This window comes from Mauremys mutica, chromosome 11 (genome assembly GCF_020497125.1).
Source record: "Mauremys mutica isolate MM-2020 ecotype Southern chromosome 11, ASM2049712v1, whole genome shotgun sequence".
NCBI lineage: Eukaryota > Metazoa > Chordata > Testudines > Geoemydidae > Mauremys > Mauremys mutica.
In genome coordinates, this window is record NC_059082.1 from 44,526,857 (window position 1) to 44,548,400 (window position 21,544).

At 44.4% G+C, this 21,544-nt stretch overlaps 1 protein-coding gene and 1 long non-coding RNA gene across 7 annotated transcripts in view; both read left to right on the top strand.

The window, feature by feature from the left end:
- The first annotated feature begins 824 nt into the window (after positions 1 to 824).
- On the top strand, positions 825 to 12,775 carry LOC123343868. Its single transcript, XR_006572388.1, has 3 exons — positions 825 to 959; positions 3,955 to 4,070; positions 12,743 to 12,775. It is a non-coding gene; the product is annotated as an uncharacterized LOC123343868 (long non-coding RNA).
- A 2,000-nt stretch (positions 12,776 to 14,775) lies between these two features.
- REC114 (REC114 meiotic recombination protein) overlaps positions 14,776 to 21,544 on the top strand; it is a 133,227-nt gene continuing 126,458 nt past the window's right edge. For all 6 annotated transcript variants that reach the window (XM_044979786.1, XM_044979787.1, XM_044979785.1 and 3 more), the window contains exon 1: positions 14,776 to 15,010. In XM_044979786.1, the coding sequence (XP_044835721.1) occupies positions 14,786 to 15,010 (225 nt within the window). In that variant the 5' untranslated portion in view covers positions 14,776 to 14,785. The remainder of the gene's footprint in view (positions 15,011 to 21,544) is intronic.

The window sequence follows — 21,544 nt, forward strand, 5'->3', positions numbered from 1 at the left end:
TGAAGTTAGAAATCTTTAAAAAAACAACAACAATAAAACAGTGGGGGGAAATGATGCAGATAAATTTGGTTCACCAGAAATGTAGGGTACTTTATAAAAACATAAAGAGACAAGGACCTCAATGCTCAATTCTTCCATTCTAGTGCTTGGAGCAGGAATGGAAGGAGAGAAAAAATGGCTTTAAACCAGCACTGTTCTTCCTGTATTATGGGGCATTCAGGAGCTTGCCCAGACCCCAGTGTAAATTAGAGCTTTTCTGGTTTGCTCTTACCGATACCCTGCTTCCCAGGGTCATTTATAGGTACTAGGAAGCAGAGAATAGCCATAGCACGTATACTCAAGCCATCCCTTCACCTCCTATCCCACTTTGTCCTTCCTGCCTGTGATTAATCTGTGAACAAAAGTATTGTCAAGCTTAAAATGAACAAAGCGGTATTGTCAATGATAGGCCTCAAACTTCCGCTTTGCAAAGGTAAAAAGGGCACGCTTTGCAGAGGTAAAAAGAGCACGCTTTGCAGAAATAAGCTAAGACTTGTGGTCAAAACGCGCTGCAACCAGATAACACAGCATACTGACTCCTATAAAGCGAGAAAGTTGTGCCCCTGGGCACAGCTTGTCTAACCCACATTTAAAATAATTGGCTACAAGGAAATAAGTAAGCATAAATTATATGGTCAAAGCGACACAAGGAGATAAGGAAGCATAAATTATATAGCCAACGTGACAACGCTAACCACATTAAAGATTTGGCTGATCCTAATTGGTTGGCCTGTTTTAAGACACGGACAACAGATCAGATAAAAAGTACGAAGGCATGAGACTGTGTGTGTGTTTCGGTCATAAGGGAAACCTGACCCACACCCCCTAAACCGAAGGGACGTGCACTTGTCAACTGTCTGTACCTGTCCAGTGCGGAAAACAGCCGACTGAAGGGTAACTTATTTTTGGATGAATGCAGGGTAAGTTTATGGAGTAAAGAAGCCCGGTTGCATGCAGTATCAGTTTATGGAGTAAAGAAGTCTGGTTGCTCTAGCTGAATTGATCTCAAGTCTGTATCAATACTATAGTGTTAAGAATAGTAGTAAGTATCTGATGAATAATAACTTTACATGTATTTGTGCTTGTCTTCAGTATAACATGCCATTTATATTAATCCTTATTCAGTGTTTGTCTTTATTCTTGCTTTTCTTATTTTGTCTGTGTTGCCTTTATAGTCAAAAGTCATTAAAAACCTTTTTTGAGGAATAATCAGTAGTTTTAATTTTTCTTATACAAGCACTGCTCAACCTCATTACATCTGTGTTGGGTGGTGGGAAGTAGTGATCACCCAGGGCCCAGTTAGGTCCTGATGCATGCCTTCTTCTTTATCTCCGCACTGCCCTTGCCTCATCTGCCAGGGGCCAGGAGCAGAGCTGGCATAGAGCTCTTATGCCAGCTCTACAAAAGCCAGAGAGGCTTCCTGTACAGGGGAGCATTTTCTGGGGGCTGTTTCCACTTCTTTTAAGGCTCCTAACTCATATGATCAGACACAGTTTAGTACATCCCTCAGTTGTCCTAGAAGACACCCTTTCTGACTGATCTAATTTAAGGAAGTGGCACAAAATAAGAGAGAAATTGAGAGTCTGCTCTTTTTCTGGAAAGAAATGCTATACTTAATTATGAACATGGTGCCTAGTCACTGCAGAACAGAGGTTCCCAAACTGTGGGGCATGCCCACCTAGGGGGGTGCAGAGGAATGTTTTGGGGGGGTACATCTGGGGCCTGGGCCAGCCCCCATGCAGGGTGGGGAGGGAGCACCACCCAACTCGGCTCATGTCCCTGATCCCAGCTGCTGGCTCCGCTCCCTGCCCCGCATCCGGGGCTCTGCTCCCAGCTCCGTGCCCAGAGTCCCGGCTGCCAGCCCCACGCCCTGGGCTCTGCTGCTGATCCTGGCTGCCAGCCCCATGCCCAGGGCCTAGGCTGCCAGCCTCCGCCCCTCACCGAGGCTCCACTCCTGGTCCTGCCCCCAACTCCACCTGTGCACCTGTGTCCCCAGCCTTGGCTCCCTTACCCCTGTCCTTGTCCCCTCCTCCTGGAGCCGCAGCCCTACTCCTGGCCCCGGCTCCATCTGGTTGGAGGGGTGTGTGTGGACAGGGTAAGGGGGGGAGTGAGGTTAAAAGTTTGGGGACAATTGCTATAGAAAAGGCTAGAAATGCCTAGATTAGATAAAATGAACAGATGAAGAGCAAGGACATATGGAGATACTATTTGTGAAGAGACTAATTTTGGATGGCTTCAGGAAAAAAGTGAGTTTGAGGATTGCTTTTGAGGAGATGGCTAGTACTTGGAGAACAGGAAGTGGGAGGCTGAGGGGAACTGTTGCAAAATGTAGATTCAAACACTTAAAATTAGAGATGGGCCTGAGTCACAAAGTCTAGATCCTGACTGGAACTTCCCTGAATTTCTGGGGTGTCTGGATCCAGAGTTCTGGTTTGGCCCATCATAGACAAGGGGACATCTGTGAAGTTCAGATTCAGGACATTATTTGTACCCATAGCTGTACAAAAAGAATCTAATACAAATGATCAGCCTTCAGACTCATGCTTTTTAACACTACTTGAACTGTGCTACAATCACCCAGAAATGAACTGCCCATTCTATTTATTACTTAAACATTCTAAAGCTCACTGCAACAGAATGATTTTCTGTCAGGGAAAAATGTGAAACCAGGGCTAAATATCACGAGTAAAAATTTCATACTGAAGCCTAAATTGCTTTGATGATTCTCAGAGAAATAATCTCTATTGGCAGGTGATTGGTTGGAGGACAGAATTTCTGGCACTCTCTAGAACCAGGGTCCTCCAGGTGGGCCCACAAGGATTTCCAAGGGTCCCCTTTCCATGTTCCTGAGCTTTAAATCTGAGTGTGTGTATGATATCTTTTATAATCCATCCCCATCCAGCTAAACCATCCTTACCATGGTTAACATTTATCACTAGATCTTAAAGATGTTATTTTGTGACTGATGTGGAATTGCTGTGTAAAAGTCTAAGAATACTGTGCTATAACAATTTTATGAACATTGCGTGTGGTCTGGTCAGTGAGGTGAAGTTATTGTATACTGTAAGATTTTCCTCATCAAATGTTGCAACCTAATAAGGGTCTGTGGAAAAGCAAGCAGGAAAGCAACACAAGAGCTATAGATAAGCAACCCTTCCAGCAAACATGGGTGGCAATTACAAGACAACAGCATATTTCCAGGCTCCAAGCTAAAGTGATACAGCTGTTCTGCCAATGCTGGGAATAAAGAGATCCAAAGAACACTAAACAGTTTAAAAAGTCATTTGCAGTAGAGGGGGCAGTGAATTGTCAGGGGCTGTCAGGAGGACAAGTTGACACAGAGACAGAACTCTGTGGAGATGTTTGAAAGAGTTGGCTCTCTCCCCAGTTACAGGGAATGGTAAGCCTTATGGAAAGACAGGCTAGCATGCAGGCTGTTTATTGTTTGAAGATCTGTTTTCTCCTAAATGCTTTTGTTCTAAATAAATACTAGTTTGCTTTAAGAAAGCTGTCTGGTGACTGGTTTCCATTGTTGTTGCTCCTAGATGGGGGTGGGAAAAACTATGGGTGCTAAAGATGTCAGACCCGCTGAAGTAATAACAGTTAGCACCTTCAGACTGCAACCCAAAGCCTGATCTGAGAGGGGGAGAATCACTTGATTCCAGGCTGCCACCATAGAGATATGGCTGGAGGCCTGAGCCCTGCAGCAGGTGAATTCTGAGGACCTGGAGGGGTCAGATGTGCAGTTAGACCAGGAATTGTGACATAGTATGTAAGAGATATTTGTAATCCATCCCCATCTACCTAAATCAGTCTTACCAAAGTTGACATTTATTACTACATCTTAAAGACCCTGTTTGGCTTTTGAAATGCACCTGATTATAGCTGCTTTTGTTTTGTTTTTTAAATGCACAGGGGAAGATGTACTACCCATCTGCATTCTCCTGATGGTTAAAAGATAACACCCAGGCCACTTTGCAGCTGCCAAAGCAACTCCCCAGACAAAGGTCAGCCACAGTCACCAGACAAAGGTCAGCCACAGTCACTTGCAGGACTGGAAGGGGCTGGTATGAATGACACACACAATTTTGACTGGGGAGGGAAATAATTTTGGGCCCCTATACTCAGAAAATTTGAAAACTGCAGATATGGGATATAAAACAACGTAAAACTTTGCAAAATCACAGCATAATAAAAAAAATGCTTTTAGTTTCACCCTCATCTCCCCTAGGCCACATCCCCTAATATATTTATGCTCTTCTAGCTAATGGGGATTCTCACTGCTAGAGTCCTGTGCTTTTGTAGCAAGAGGATTTGACTTATGCCGCTGGTGTCTCTGTGAAGTTCCTAGTAGCCACAGTGTGCTGCACAGTGACAATGGTGAAGTCCTAGGTGGCTACAAATTTGCCACCTCATCTCTGATCAAATGTGACTTTATTTTGTCAATTTCACCTGCCAGACACTTTTTTCTCTCTCCTCTTTTTGTAGTTTAAAATTGGCAGCCTCAGTAGCCTTTTGCAAGAATAACATTTTAACCAGTTTCATACACCTTTATCCTCTAGCTATAGAAATAATAGTGCAATGTTCCAGGAAACTCAGCATTGTCAGGAGCTGGAAGATCAGGGGCTTAATGAACTAGCCTTTTTCTCTGGGTTCAAATCCTACTTAGTATATAAGAAAGACTGAGTTTGACAATCTTAGTGTAACCACAAGTCAGACCACATAGCCAGTGACACACTGGCAGTCTCTGTTCAGGGGACACTCAGGGCTGGAGCAGCAGGGAGTCATGAAATCTTCCCTGAGGTCCACTAGCAGAGATATCTGTGGAAGTGGTGCCTCACAACCACATAGTAAGCAATACTCAGGGCCATCTGGGGGATGGGGATGTGACAAAAAGGTCAGTTTGATCCACATCCCCTATTTGAGAAGGTCCCCAAACCATGTGGCATCACAACCTGGATTGTGAGGTCAGAGAGCCATTCAGTTTTGGCCTTGCTGGCCCTCTGTCATGATGGAAGGGTGGCCAGGCCAAACCAGACTGGTGCTGCAACTCTGTGTGCCAGGTTGCAATGTCTGGAGTGGGGAGCGAGGTCCAGCCCCTTGGGACAGAAGCCATCGCTTCAGAGTGAGTGTGAGGTGGGCTTGCTCTCCAACATCCTTCCGCCAGGCCTCCCCTCAGTGGTAATTTGTTTAGAAGTTGGGGGGGGGGATCCTCAGTTTCACATTTTGCCCTAAGCCCCCAGAAACCTCTGTGAGGCCCTGGTGATACTGTAGGTTCAAGGCTGATGTATATCAGCAGAGCTGTGTGAGGATTTCATGTCAGGAATTGAGAGTGGGGAAGTTTGTATAGCCTCTACCCATACTATTTCTAGCTCTAGCTCTAGCTGCTGCAATTTAGGTCTTCCATTTCATGGGCATCACACTCAAAACAGAATATTTTTTTAAATAAAATTTGATAGGAGCTCTTGCTTCAGCTCTGTTTCTTCCAAAGTAACATTTTGGTCTTTTTTTGTTTTGTTAACAAAATTGAGATGAAGACTGAGATTTTTATCTTCCTTCCTTCTTTTATGGGAATCTTGAGCATGCCTGTCTGAATTCTTTCTTGCAAAACAATCAGATACTAGAAAATGTTGCAGACAAACCACAGCTTTTGTTGCACTGAAGAAAAATGCATTTGATATATGCTCTCACACTCTTTATTTCTCTGACATTCCCCACATTATTTTCCTCTGTGGTTTCCAAGAAAATCCTAAATTTACACGTCAACTCTGGTCATTTGACAGGAGCAGGATGAAATCTGCTGGCAAAAATCTTTTTGAATTTTCCCTTTCACTCATGACAAGCAATGTGTCTGTTGGTTAAAGAAGGTAACTAACAGTCAAGAGACATGTATTCCTGTTCTGTCACTGACCTTCTGTGTGACCTTGTCAAGTCATTTAACTTCTTTATGCCTGAGTTTCCCCATCTTTGAAAGGGGCAAAATACCCAAACACTTAACTTTGTAAAATGTTTTAAGGCTGTTTATTCAGGATTGTTCTGAGTGGGTTAGTTGAGGAGGTGGTTTAAGAGTGGCACCCCAGCTCACTTTGTTAGCACAGATTCCCAAACATCTCTCTGGACAGAGACTGCAGCCTCTATCACAGCCCTTTCAATGACCTTGGATGGCTGATGCATAGTGAGCCTAGAGGTTGATGATAGGTAAATCCTATAAGTGAAATGGATAAAAGTGCAAAGTGTTACTATGAGTCACTGTACCATCATTCTTTTTTTACAGAAAATTTAGGCTGCTCATAGGATTATATAAAACCAAGAGCAGAGTGAGGGAGAGCAATTTTTTCTATTTTATTACCAAGATATACAATCCAATGTTAGCTAAGCACAGGTACCATAAAACTAAAATAGAATTGATTTTTAACGCAGTGCATTTCCTACTTACAGTGACATCCCAAAGTGCTTTACAATCCTTGGTCAGAAGAGACTGCTAGAGCAGTGGTTGTGCCAGGAAGTACAGATAGCACTGATAACTCACACAGAGCTTAGAATGAGAACTGGATGAACCGTTCATAATGAAACCCAAAACTATTTCACTTGGTTTCAGCTTTCATTGCAAAATGGGAAGTTGAGGATGATCTACTTAGTTTTGCTGATGTTTACAGACCTTTAATTGAACCAAGGCCAAATGTAAGGCCTTTGATGAAAACTAGGCAAAAATAGGGAGTTTTGAATGAACTTCACTTGAGCTTTTTGGATTTGTTAGAAAATGAAATTGGAAATGAAATTCTGAGAGCGTAAATCTCATGAGAACTGTAACTGAAAAAAGCTTCCAACAAATCCTTAAGATCTGTAGCTTCCACATTTCACACAGATTAACATAAACAAACAATAAGGGCTGGATTGTGATTTATAGCTACAGCCTCAGCCTAAGCTCCAGAAGCCATAGTTTCTGAATCAGTTCAAAATGCTTCTCACTGGTCCCAGGGCACAGTGTGGGTGCTGTGATATCCTTGGAGACAATGCTCCTCTATACCTGGCCAGCTCTGCCATAAGAACATAAGAATGGCTCTACTGGGTCTGACCAAAGGTCCATCTAGTCCAGTATCCTGTCTTCCGACAGTGGCCAGTGCCACGTGCCCCAGAAGGAATGAACAGAACAGGTAATCATCAAGTGATCCATCCCTGTCGCTCATTCCCAGCTTCTGGCAAACAGAGGCTAGGGACACCAGTCCTCCCCATCCTGGCTAATAGCCATTGATGGACCTATCCTCCATGAATTTATCTAGTTCTTTTTTGAACTCTGATATCGTCTTGGCCTTCACAATATCCCCTGGCAAGGAGTTCCACAAGTTGACTGTGCATTGTGTAAAGAAATACTTCCTTTTATTTGTTTTAAACCTGCTGCCTATTAATTTCATTTGGTGACCCCTAGTTCTTGTGTTATGAGAAGTCGTAAACAACAGTTCCTTATCTACTTTCTCTACACCAGTCATGATTTTAATAGACCTCAATCATATCTCCCCTTAGCCGTCTCTGTTCCAAGCTGAAAAGTCCCAGTCATTAATCTCTCCTCATACGGAAGCCGTTCCATTCCCCTAATAGTTTTTGTTGCCCTTTTCTGAACCTTTTCCAATTCCAATATATCTTTTTTGAGATGGGGTGACCACATCTGCACACAGTATTCAAGATGTGGGCGTACCATGGATTTACATGATATTTTCTGTCCTATTATCTATCCCTTTCTTAATTATTCCCAGTATTCTGTTCGCTTTTTTGACTGCTGCTGCACATTGAGTGGATGTTTTCGGAGAACTATCCACAATGACTCCAAGATCTCTTTCTTGAGTGGTAACAACTATTTTAGACCCCATCATTTTATATGTATAGTTGGGATTATGCTTTCCAATGTGCATTTCTTTGCATTTATCAACATTATATTTCATCTGACATTTTGTGGCCCAGTTTTGAGAGAGCCTTTTGTAGTTAAGACCCAGGCAGACTGTATTTTTGTATCATATGCAAATTTTGCCACCTCACTGTTTACGTCTTTTTCCACATCATTTATGAATATGTTGAATAGGATTGGTTCCAGAACAGACCCGTGGGGGACACCACTATTTACCTCTCTCCATTCTGAAAACTGACCATTTATACCTACCCTTTGTTTCCTATCTTTTAACCACTTACCAATCCATGAGAACACCTTCCCTCTTATCCTGTGGCAGCTTACTTTGTGTAAGAGCCTTTGGTGAGGGACCTTGTCAAAAGCTTTCTGAAAATCTAAATACACTATATCCACTGGATCCCCTTGGTCCTCATGCTTGTTGACCCCCTCAAAGAATTCTAGTAGATTGATGAGGCATAATTTCCCTTTACTAAAACCATGTTGACTCTTCCTCAATAAATTATTTTCATCTATATGTCTAACAATATTGTTCTTTATTATAGTTTCAACCAGTTTGCCCAGTACTGAACTCAGGCTTACAAACCTGTAATTGCCAGGATCAACTCTGGAGCCCTTTTTAAAAATTGGCATCACATTAGCTATCCTCCAGTCATCTGGTACAGAAGCTGATTTAAATGGGAGGTTACAGACTACAGTTAGTAGTTCTGCAATTTCACATTTGAGTTCCTTCAGAACTGTTGGGTGAATACCATCTGGGTCCTGGTGACTTATTGCTGTTTAATTTATCAATTTGATCCAAAACCTCCTCTGATGATACCTCAATCTGTGACAGTTCCTCAGATCTGTCACCTAAAAAAAGTAGCTCAGGTTTGTGAATCTCCCTCACATCCTTAGCCGTGAAGACCGATGCAAAGAATTCATTTAGTTTCTCCGCAATGGCATTATCGTCCTGAAGTGCTCCTTTAGCACTTCGATTGTCTAGTGGCCCCACTGGTTGTTTAGCAGGCTTTCTGCTTCTGATGTACTTTAAAAAAAATGCTATTTCTTTTTAAGTTTTTGGCTAACTGTTCCTCAAATTCTTTTCTGGCCTTCCTAATTGTATTTTTACACATCATTTGCCAGTGTTTATGCTCCTTTCTATATTCCTCACTAAGATTTAACTTGCACTTTTTAAAGGATGCCTTTTTGCCTCTCACTGCTTCTTTTATTTTGTTGTTTAGCCACAGTGGCTCTTTTTTGTTTCTCTTACTATGTTTTTTAATTTGGGGTATACATTTAAGTTGAGCCTCTATTATGATATCTTTAAAAAGATTCCACGCAGCTTGCAGAGATTTCACTTTTGGCACTGTACCCTTTAATTTCTGTTTAACTAACCTCCTCATTTTTGTGTAGTTGATACTGGAAACATAATCTTGGCATAGTCCTTATGCTTACTGGGCCTGATTTTTCATTGCTCTGAACCTTGTGTAGTCAATTAGACCTGTGCAAAGTGAATACAAAATGAGTGTAAAATTCTATCATTTTAATTTTGGGAGTGCAAAGACTCTCATTATGTCTGGTTTCTGTCCCAGAGAGGTAAAGAAGGAAAAGAGGACCCTTGTGCCCATTCTGTCCCTTGAACACTCAGGCAAGAGCACAATCTGGACCTAAAATAAAAACTACAACATTTTACCTTATAACGCACCTGTCACACTGTCTGGAATGACAGGTTTCAGAGTAGCAGCAGTGTTAGTCTGTATCCGCAAAAAGAACAGGAGTACTTGTGGCACCTTAAAGACTAACAAATTTATTTTAGCATGAGCTTTCGTGAGCTGCAGCTCACTTCTTCAGATGCATAGAATGGAACACACAGACAGGGGATATTTATACATACAGAGAACATGAAAAGGTGGAAGTATGCATACCAACAGGCAGAGTCTAATCAATTGAGATGAGCTATCGTTAGCAGGAGGAAAAAAAACTTTTTGAAGTGATAAGTAAGATGGCCCATAGAAGGTGTGAGGAGAACTTAATATAGGGAAATAGATTCAATTGGTGTAATGACCCAACCATTCCCAGTCTTTGTTTAGGCCACAGTTAATAGTATCTAGTTTGCATATTAATTCAAATTCAGCAGTTTCTCTTTGGAGTCTGTTTTTGAAGTTTTTTTGTTGCAAAATTGCCACCTTCAAGTCTGTCACTGAGTGGTTAGAGAGGTTGAAGTGTTCTCCCACTGGTTTTTGAATGTTATGATTCCTGATGTCAGATTTGTGTCCATTTATTCTTTTGCGTAAAGACTGTCCGGTTTGGCCAATGTACATGGCAGAGGGGCATTGCTGGCACATGATGGCATATATCACGTTGGTAGATGTGCAGGTGTACGAGCCCCTGATGGCGTGTCTGATGTGATTAGGTCCTATGATGGTGTCACTTGAATGGATATGTGGACAGAGCTGGCATCGGGCTTTGTTGCAAGGATAGGTTCCTGGGTTAGTGTTTATGTTGTATGGTGTGCGGTTGCTGGTGAGTATTTGCTTCAGGTTGGGAGGCTGTCTATAAGCGAGGACTGGCCTGTCTCCCAAGATCTGTGAGAGTGAGGGATCATCTTTAAGGATAGGTTGTAAATCTTTGATGATGCGCTGGAGAGGTTTTAGTTGGGGGCTGTAGGTGATGGCTAGTGGTGTTCTGTTATTTTCTTTTTTAGGCCTGTCCTGTAGTAGGTGGCTTCTGGGTACTCTTCTAGCTTTGTCAATCTGTTTTTTCACTTCAGCAGGTGGGTATTGTAGGTTTAAGAATGCTTGATAGAGATCTTGTAGGTGTTTATCTCTGTCTGAGGGATTGGAGCAAATACGGTTGTATCTTAGAGCTTGGCTGTAGACAATGGATCGTGTGGTGTGTCCGGGATGGAAGCTGGAGGCATGTAAGTAAGTATAGCGGTCAGTGGGTTTCCGGTATAGGGTGGTATTTATGTGACCATCGTTTATTAGCACAGTAGTGTCTAGGAAATGGACCGCTTGTGTGGATTGGTCTAGGCTGAGGTTGATGGTGGGATGGAAATTGTTAAAATCACGGTGGAATTCCTCGAGGGCTTCTTTTCCATGAGTCCAGATGATGAAGATGTCATCAATGTAGCGCAAGTAGAGTAGGGGCGTTAGGGAACGAGAGTTAAGGAAGCGTTGTTCTAAGTCAGCCATAAAGATGTTGGCATACTGAGGGGCCATGCGGGTACCCATAGCAGTGCCACTGACTTGAAGATATATATTGTCCCCAAATGTGAAATAGTTGTGGGTGAGGACAAAATCACAAAGTTCAGCCACCAGGTTAGCCGTGATATTATCGGGGATACTGTTCCTGATGGCTTGTAGTCCATCTTTGTGTGGAATGTTAGTGTAGAGGGCTTCCACATCCATAGTGGCCAGAATGGTGTTTTCTGGAAGATCACTGATGGATTGTAGTTTCCTCAGGAAGTCAGTGGTGTCTCGAAGATAGCTGGGAGTGCTGGTAGCATAGGGCCTGAGGAGAGAGTCCACATAGCCAGACAATCCTGCTGTTAAAGTACCAATGCTTGAGATGATGGGGCGTCCAGGATTTCCAGGTTTATGGATCTTGGGTAGCAAATAGAATACACCTGGTCGGGGTTCCAGGCATGTGTCTGTATAGATCTGTTCCTGTGCTTTCTCAGGGAGTTTTTTGAGCAGATGGTGTAGTTTCTTTTGGTAATCATCAGTGGGATCAGAGGGTAATGGCTTGTAGAATGTGGAGTTAGAGAGCTGCCTGGCAGCCTCTTGTTCATATTCCGACCTATTCATGATGACGACAGCACCTCCTTTGTCAACCTGTTTGATTATGATGTCAGAGTTGTTTTTGAGGCTGTTGATGGCATTGTGTTCAGCACGGCTTAGGTTATGGAGCAAGTGATGTTGCTTTTCCACAATTTCAGCCCGTGCACGGTGACGGAAGCAATCTCCAAAGAGAAACTGCTGAACTTGAATTAATATGCAAACTAGATACTATTAACTGTGGCCTAAACAAAGACTGGGAATGGTTGGGTCATTACACCAATTGAATCTATTTCCCTATGTTAAGTTCTCCTCACACCTTCTATGGGCCATCTTACTTATCACTTCAAAAAGTTTTTTTTCCTCCTGCTAACGATAGCTCATCTCAATTGATTAGACTCTGCCTGTTGGTATGCATACTTCCACCTTTTCATGTTCTCTGTATGTATAAATATCCCCTGTCTGTGTGTTCCATTCTATGCATCTGAAGAAGTGAGCTGCAGCTCACGAAAGCTCATGCTAAAATAAATTTGTTAGTCTTTAAGGTGCCACAAGTACTCCTGTTCTTTTTACTGTCTGGAATGGTTCACAACCATGAGTGCCAACCTCATGGCAGACTGTCAAAAAGCAGGGCCAAGTCAATACTTTAGTGTTTTTTCACAATGTTTAATGCTTTACACTTTGCTAGCAGCCACACAAATCATTAGCCAAAAAGGTAGCATCTGATATTTTTTGCTTGAAATGACAGCAATGATGAGTCCCATTACTTTTCCTAACAATTCCCAAACATTTCGGGCCACCTGTGGATATAAAGATACTGTGAAACCTTGCAACAGACTTACAAAAATCAGTTGCTTAATGGAGACTGTCATGTCATAAAGGGGAAGCAGAACTGTATTCAGTGCATTGGGGAATACTTTGGGGTGGTTCCTGAAGACAGAAGTTTGCTTAATAAAGATGGTGCCTTGTACAAATTTTATCATAGTAAATCAGAACAAAGAACAATGACTAATAATTAATTTACTTATTTTTTTTGTCTATCCAGATTTCAATAGCCACAAATCCCTGCCTGATGCACGATCAATTTTCTGTTGGTGTTTTTTGGAGCTTCCAGCTGAAATGACACCAGTGGGAAATGGTGGCGAGTAAAGCTCAGAAGAAAAAAAAAATTAGGCTAAAATTTGATCTAGATTACGTTCTTCTTTGATTCCCATCTGTCAACTCAACAATGAGGATGAGTGAAATCTTTTCCATTCTTCATTTGATCTATGGTCTAATATTTGCCAAGTGTATGAGCGTAAGACCTTGGCATGCATATGGCATGTGCCCTTCACTTGCACTTGTCACTGCTAGCTACCCACATTAGCTTTAACATGCGAACCAAGGCAAGGTCCCAGGGCCTGGCATTGTGGTACACATGCAGCTACTTGGAGCCTCTAGTGAGAACTGAGTGAGTTGCTGGGACCAACTGCAAGCAAAACCACCCCTTACAGGTGTGGCTGTTTACTATGCAGAGATACTACCTGTGGAACTCACCCCATACAATGCCTAGATTATGTTAAGAATGTACTAAATTGGTGAAGAATACTCTTCAAATTCCAAATATCATATGACAGAAAAACAGATGGTTTGCATTGGACACAGAATGTTTCTTAGTATGTCCTGCTTCTGCAGAAACAGACACAGACCACAATTCATAATCACTGCTGCCTCTGGATGGGAGTAAAGAGCTTCTTACCCATTTTAAATCGTGAACCTATATTCAAAGAAGTCAGGGTTCCCCTCTACCCTATCACAGGCCTGCTCTGCTATTTAAAGAGCGGAATACCACTAATTTATTTTGTAATTTGAATAGCCCTATGATTCATATTGTCAAATGTCTGTCCCTTTATGAACAAACAGTTTGACCTTTGTTGATACTAGAAACATTGTTAGTGAAATTAGATTTTGTATTCCCTTTTTTTTTTGTTACAAAAACTAAATTAATCCCTGTCCCCTGCTTCCCTCCACTACAAAGTGCTTTGAAGCAAAAGTGGGATTCTGATATTTTTAGTCCTTTTTCGTACAGTTTGTCAGTTACTGCCTGTTGAAAGCCCCAGTAGGAAATGCAGTGGCAAGGTCTTTTGAACCGAAGGGCGATAAGTCAATAGGAGGACTGCAAAAAATTTTAAAATTCCAGCAGGAAAATGATGCAAAGTACATCCAACAAAGTGCCTGGGCCTCATTTGGCAGATGTACATGTTGCATTCAAAGGCATGTGTGCAACATAACTGGCTTGGGTAAGACCGTGCATTTATATGCCCCACAGAATTTCTTCTGTTGCAACAGTAGCTAGGCCAGCAGAGCCAGCATGTGGATTAGTACGGGGCAAATTCAAGCAGGAAACTTGGGTTTGTGTAACACAGGCAGACCCTGTTCATTGGCAGGCGGGGTGGAACTTGGGGCCTCTGGAGCTTAGTGCATGAGCCTCTACCGCATGAGCTAAAAGCCAACCGGCTATTAGCTAAGGCTGTAGAGCCGACTCATTTTCTCACTCTCTAAGTGGCCTCAGTGCCACTAGATAGGACAGAACACCACCCCCAGGTGTGTGGGTTACATTTGCAGTCTGAGGACTTTTATTAGGGAGATTGGGGGTGGGATTGAGAGGGGTCTGGGGAGCAGAGGGAGTGAGGGAAATTGGAGGAGGGGAGGGCTGGAGGGCCTTCAAGAGGAATAAAGGATTTGGTAGACTGAAGGGGGATTGACATGGTCCGAGGAGGGGGAGGTGCTGAGCCGATGTAGGGAACAGATGAAGCCAGGGAATGGGGCTAACTGGGATGAGGGAAGTGAGGGGCTCGGAGGGAGGGAGTGGACGGGACACTCTGAGGGACGGGCACGCTGCTATCTCTGCCCCAGCAGCGGGGTGCGGTCTCTGGGAACCTCGCCACGCGCGCTTTAGGGCTTTGCGCCGGGTCAGTCGGCATTGGACAGGGAAGGCTCGAGCGGGAAAGAGCGGACGCCATCCCATTGGCTGCCGTCTACGTCCCACCTCCTGATTGGCGGCCGGGTGCCGTCCCGTGGCGTAGTCGTTGTCGGCGTTATCGCTGCAATGGCGGCTGCGGACGAGGACTGCAGTGTGTGGCTCGGTCGGAAGCTTTCAGTCTCTACCTCGGAGCGGGCTGGGACGCTCCCGTGTTTCGTTCCCGAGCAGGCGCGCGGCGCCGGGACCGCGTCTTCGCTCAGTAGCGCCGAGACGTGGCCGCTGAAGCGCTACGGCCGCTTTGTCTCCCCGGGAGACCCACCCTGTGGGGCGGGAGCTTCGGTTTCTTGGAAGGTGAGGCCTGGTTTGTGCGCTGGGGCTTGGTGCCCCGGCTGGAGCTGCACCCGCCGTTACTGCCCTGGTTCCCGGAAGCCTCAGTACTTGCCCCCAAACGCCCGTGTATCCGCCCCATCTTGCGGGGCCCCGCCTTGTCTCCTGCGCACCCGCACTCTGCCCCAGCCTCTCTGGACCCTCCAGTCTCTTGTATACCCTCAGTCTGTGCACCCAGGCACTGTGGCAACTGAGGCTCCCTTGCACCCCCACTTTGTGGTCCCCTGTCACATTCACAAATTACGTGTAAACATAAATATCTTAAAATTAAACAGTATTTGTTACCCACTGATTTTATGGATGTTTCCAACTTGAATGGGAAGCAACAGGATGGACATGAAGTGTGTGAGAGAGAAAACTGCAGAGGACACGGTGGTGGGCAGGAGATAATGATAAGGGGACTTAGATCATAAGTAGGGCCCTACCAAATTCACAGCTGTGAAAAATGTGTTATGGACCATGATATCTGATCTCTCCCATGGATGCTGGGGTTCCTACCCTGAGTTCCAGCTGCTGCTAGTCCTGGCTGAAGATGGGGAGGGACCAGACTTCCTTTTCCCCTTCTCCTTCAAGGGCTGCTCAGAACCACCACTGGTCTCTCCCCCAGCTGCAGGAAGCTCTGTGGCCAAGGCCATATTAACCTTTTGTGGGCCCCTATGTAGTCATTGTGGGATCAGTGTGGGGGACTGGTGTGGTCATGCCATAGTATACCTGATACTGAATCTGAGACACTTTTCATTTGGTCACATACCTCTACATGACTGTATGCATTACCATACACAGCTCCCTCAGCCCCCAGTTTTTCTCATTGAGCTGTACACCCATGTGGGTTTACCAGTGTCCACAGTGAGTAGAACTTTCATAGTGATCAGGGAAACTCCCCACGGATTTATCTCCTTCCTCATTCAGCCCTTCTATATAGCCATGTCTCCAGTACCACCCTATGTCACCAGTCACAGTATGGGGTCCTAGTCTCAGCTCAGAGTTCCAAAGCCAGCAGATACTGGATCAATTCTGACAAATCCCTCCCTCAGCATCTATCTTGCCATTTGAGCAAGTCACTTGCAAACACCATTTCCCCAAAGTGAGGACTTAGCCCTTGGGAATCTGAAGACACCAGCCTTTTTCTCTCTGCTCCCATCTACATGCTAGTCTACTACCTGATCACCACCACCTCTCCCCATGCTCGTTTTCTTTCTACCTTGGACATGCTCCCCAACCAGCTGGGACTCTTCTCCTGCTACAAGCCTGACCTGCTTCCTCTTTGCCTGCTTCCCTTGATATTTTTTTTCCTACTGGTGACCTCTGTTCCTTGAGGTTAATTCCAGTTTCTTTATCTGCTCTAGTTTAATGGTCCCCCGTAGTCACAGAGCCACCTGCAGCTTCTCTGGCTATAGCCATGGGGCCAATTGCCAGAGGCCAGCCTTAGATAGCTGCAACTACTAGTCAAGGGAGAGGTGACAGTTCCAAGGCTGAGCATGCTTGAACCTTGCAACGGCGGCACTAGGGATTCTGAATCCTCAGCACTGGCCCTAGGCAGCTGCAGACTCTGCAGTTAAGTGCTTCCCTCCTCTAAGCCATGTCATTAAGTACTTGAGATGCCCATCACCTGCAGCAGAGGCCACTGATTCCCACGCACCCCTCAGCTAGCACATAGTCTTGCAGAAAGTGCAGCCTGAATGATTTTCAAGGCTGGGGTGCCAGGAGGTTCCCATCCTTGAGCAGCAGCTCTGCAACAAGCTCACATGGCCCCCCTCTGCTGTGGGACTAGGACCCTGTGAAGATAGTGGAGTTACCCTATGTATAAACCAGTTCTGTCCAAAGCCTGTTGAAGTGAGTGGGAGTCTTTTCATTATCTTTAATGGACTGTGTATAGAAGCAAAGGACCCCATTCTAGACTCTAGGAGCAAAGTGCATTCTATGTTGCACTGGTTTACTATTATAACGGGAAGGTCTCACATTTCCTAGTGAATAAGCAACACCTCCTACAGGACCTAACTTTTTCTGAGAGGCTTCCCACCCAATCACTAAATGTAAACCTGCTTTGCTTACAAGGGCTGAAAATATCAGGTAGTATGATCACAAAAGCAAGGCACTTCTGAATTCAGTATGAATTTTGGATGTGCACAGAACACAGACAGGACTGGTTCCCACATGGTTACAGAACTGCAATAAAGTGGAACAATTTGCAGCTTGTGTGATTGGATGATAGCTGGATCCATATTGTAAGAGTGTCCTACATAAACGAGGAAAAGTTGAGGTGCCTTTGTTATTCTTTTGTTCCACTCTGGGGAACTTGCCAATGCAATATTACTGTCTTCCTTTTAAACAAACAAAACTTAAAAAAAGGGTAATGGCTGTTGAAAATAGCAATTCCAGTCCTAGTTAGCAGTGGGGAGATACCAATATTTGTTGCTCAATTTTATCCTACTTTTTCTACAGCAAGTTACAGTGGATCAGCATATTTGATTTGGGAGAAATGAAGTAACAGCAGCCTAAATTGAGCTTGAGCACTCCTAAATTTTGAGTGTGTTCAAATCTGGAAGGCAGGTGCTAGATTCCCTTTCTGAATATTAGATAAATCTGGAAAGGAAAAGCCAATTTCTGCTTCTGTGGCTCAGATGTGGAAATCCTCTAATGTGCCTGGTACTGTATCTAAAGCTGCCTAAGTCCTCTAGTAGAGCCTTCCCTCCCTTACTTATCACTTTAACTTCTGGTGGGATCCACATACCTCCCTTGCTAGGCTTCAGATAGAGAGAGGTACACTGTCCATTTAGTCCACCCAATTCCTTCTTTGGGGACTGCCAGGTGAGGTCACACCATCATCCCTAATCCACTATGAGGAAGTCTTCTGAGGGTGATATCTGGGTCAAAGCCTTCTACTTCTTGGGCATACTTGTTCCCAATTCACAGTGCCCCACCCCCTTCTAGCAGCCAGCTCTCCATTCACAGCAAGCTGCAGTGCATGCGGTCTCAGCTTCCCCACTCCCTTGCCTGGTGATAGCTGCTGAGGGAATGCTGAGAAATGTAGTTCCTTCCCTGCTCCAGAGCCGGTTCTATAGGCAGGGAGCTGGCCAAGGAACTACAGCTCCCAGGGCCCCTTGGGTTCTCAGCTCCCATGCTGGATCCCTGCTGCTCCGAGGCTCACTCTCACAGCCTTCACTTCTGCAGCGCTGCGAGAGGGGAGGACGTGAGTGTTATGGGGCTCATTCTGGTAAATCCGGTACTGTCCGCAGCTCGAGGTGAGCTGTCACCTCCCCGCACTGGCATGGGACTGCCAGGATCACCGGATATATGGTAACCCACCCCCACATATCATATGACTTGCACTTTGGCAGTGGCGGTGGCGTTGGCTTTAGAGTGGGATGCCTGGCCAGCAGCCTTCCTCTCTGGCTTCCCAGCTCTGAAGACAGTGCCTCTGCCAGCAGCAGGGCAGAAGTAAATGTGGTAATCCCACAACCTTCCTACAATAACCTTGCGACTCTTTCACCCTGTCCACCTTTTGGTTTTGGAGGGACCCCCATGGTTACAACATGTGAAATTTCAGATGTAAAGATCTGAAAACATGAAATTGACTAATTTTAAAACCCACTGGCTGTGAAATTGACCAAAATGGACTATGAATTTGGTATGGCCCTACTCATAAGCTTTTTAGAACTGGGACTTGAAGTTGTTCTGTTTGTACAAGTCAAGCACGCCGGGGACCTTGTCTATGATTGGGACTCCTAGGTGCTACTGCAATACAAATAATGAATCATAATACTAGGGTTCTTTGCCAGGGTCTCCAATTCTTGTGATTTTTATCATGAGTTTTGTGATATTGGGTTGCTTTCTCAAAGCCTTTAGAGCAGGGGTGGGCAAACTTTTTGGCCTGAGGGCCACATCGGGATTCTGAAACTGTATGGAGGGACACACCCAGGTAGGGAAGGCAGTGCCTCCCCAAACAGCCTGGCCCCTGCCCTCTATCCGCCCCCTCCCACTTCCTGCCCCCTGACTGCCCCCTTCAGAACCTCTGACCCCTCCAATCCCCCCTGCTCCTTGCACCCTGACTGCCCCCTCCCAGGACCCCATCCCATATCCAACCCCCCCCTGCTCCCTGTCCCCTGACTGAGCCAACCCCTATCCCCCTCCCCCTGACAGGCCCCCCAGGACTCCCACGCCTATCCAACCGCCTCTGTTCCCTGTCCCCTTTCTGCCCCGACCCCTATTCAGCCCCCTGCCCCCTGACAGGCCACCTGGACTCTCACACCTATCCAACTGCAACTGTTCCTTGTCCTCTGACTGCCCCCCGGGAGCCCCTGCCCCTTATCCAACTCCCTCCCCACCCCCTTACCATGCTCCTCAGAGCACCAGGACTGGTAGCCGTAAGTAGTACACCGTAAGTAGAACATTCCTAAGGGGAGCAATCTAATACACTAGGAAATTGCTCCCCATAGGAGTGTGCTACTAATGGTGTACTACTTGCGGCTGCCACTCCTGGTGCTCTGTAAGTAGCACATTCATATGGGGAGTAATTTAATCCACTACACCCTGTGGCTCTTGCAGCCCTGCTGCCCACAGTGCTGGTGGCATGGCGAGCTGAGGCTGCAGGGGACGGGGGCTAAGCTCCCTGGCTGGGAGCTCAAGGGCTGGGCAGGACAGTCCCACGGGCCGGATGTGGCCTGCAGGCCGTAGTTTGCCCACCTCTGCTTTAGAGTTACATGAATATGATAGAATCTCAGCTTTTATTTAAAAAAAAAAATTGTAGCCTTCATGGTTGTGGAGATAAGCTTGAAAGCACAATCCCCTAAAAGTGCAAAAGTGAGAAGGAAAACAAAAAAACTCTACATGTCTTATTTTTAAAGCCAATCATGATTTTGGGGTCATCATAGAATCATAGAAGATTAGGGTTGGAAGAGACCCAGGAGGTCATCTAGTCCAACCTCCTGCTCAAAGCAGGACCAACCCCAACTAAAGTATCCCAGCCAGGGCTTTGTCAAGCCGGGCCTTAAAAACCTCTAAGAATGGAGATTCCACCACCTCCCTTGATAACTCATTCCAGTGCTTCACTACCCTCTTAGTGAAATAGTGTTTCCTAATATCCAACCTAGACCTCCCCCAAATCATGACCTATGATTTGAATACTTGGATTTGGCATCACTGAGGAGCAGATCTAGAGGGTACCTCTTTTGGGTTGCCTCTGTGACTAGGCTTCCAAACAGGCAGCTTCAGCAGTACTGAAGTGCTCCAATATGTGAAAATTGAAGTTTTCAAACCATCATTCTGTGAAGAAAATTTAGATAGAAATTTAATAGCACACTGCCATTATGTTGCCTAGGAATATCTTGAAAACCCAGGTTAATTTTGTACTTAGTGTTGTAAGTCCTGAATGTACCAAAATCTCTTTTAAGAGAAACAAACAAAACCAAACACTTCTGTACCACTACTCAAATCCAGTAGTCCAATCAAAAGGTGGGAGAAGGGGACTTGAATGTAGGATTCATTATTGATGTCTAGTTGCATCCATAAGTATGGAGTTGCTACTGATGCTGCCATGATAATAAAATGAGAGCACTGGACATGCTTGAAAGTGAAGTAAATCGGAGTCTGAAAGAGATAATTGGGAAGTATATAGGCAGGCCTAAACTTTGATCAACCTGTTCATTCCTTGATACAAAACACATGCAGGAACATTATTTGGGCTTGCATGATGTTAAACCTCTCTTCCTGCTGCATCTTTTTGCTCTTTGCATGCATTCTTAGACATAATCTTTGGTTTATTCCATGACTTTTGTACAATGTCTTTTTTTATTCTGCTTGTTTGAAATTTTTAATAAGAATTTTTTAATAATGGAAGCTTATCCTTTGCATTAAAAGCAAAAATAAATTAGTTTTTTTAATCCTCTGAAGACTCCCAAGGGATTTCTTTCTATTTAGGTGATTTTATCCTTAAAAATGTTCACATTTAAAATAAACAGTAAAGACATAGAATGATTGCTCTACTTAATATTTAAAATTAAATGTAATGGGACTTGTCCTTGAAAAGAAATAGGGGCTTTGACAGTACAGAAATATACCCTGGATGCTCTTAACAAATAATTTGAAATAGTCTTTTATGATTTAAAATGAAAAGTATTGGACTGGATTGTCCATTGCCCAGCACTTTGGGTAGTAGTCATTCATACTGATAGAAAGGGTATGGAAAAGGCTAGTAAAACAGAATGGTAATGATTTACACTGACTTCGCATTGGTGTAAATAAATGCACAAAAGAAGTGATGGGTTGTTTATCCTGTATCAGGATACTTGGGCTATCTGAACTGTTAGTGGTTCTCTTTGTGCAATGATTTATCCTTGTAAAATCTCTTGTGGTCTTAAGTGTAGCAAAATGTGGTAGCTGCAGCTAAGGTAGCTCTTGATTGAGAGTCTTAAGATTTAATGGAATTAAGATTTGATTATAGAACCATAGAGTCATAGAATATCAGGGTTGGAAGGGACCTCAGGAAGTCATCTAGTCCAA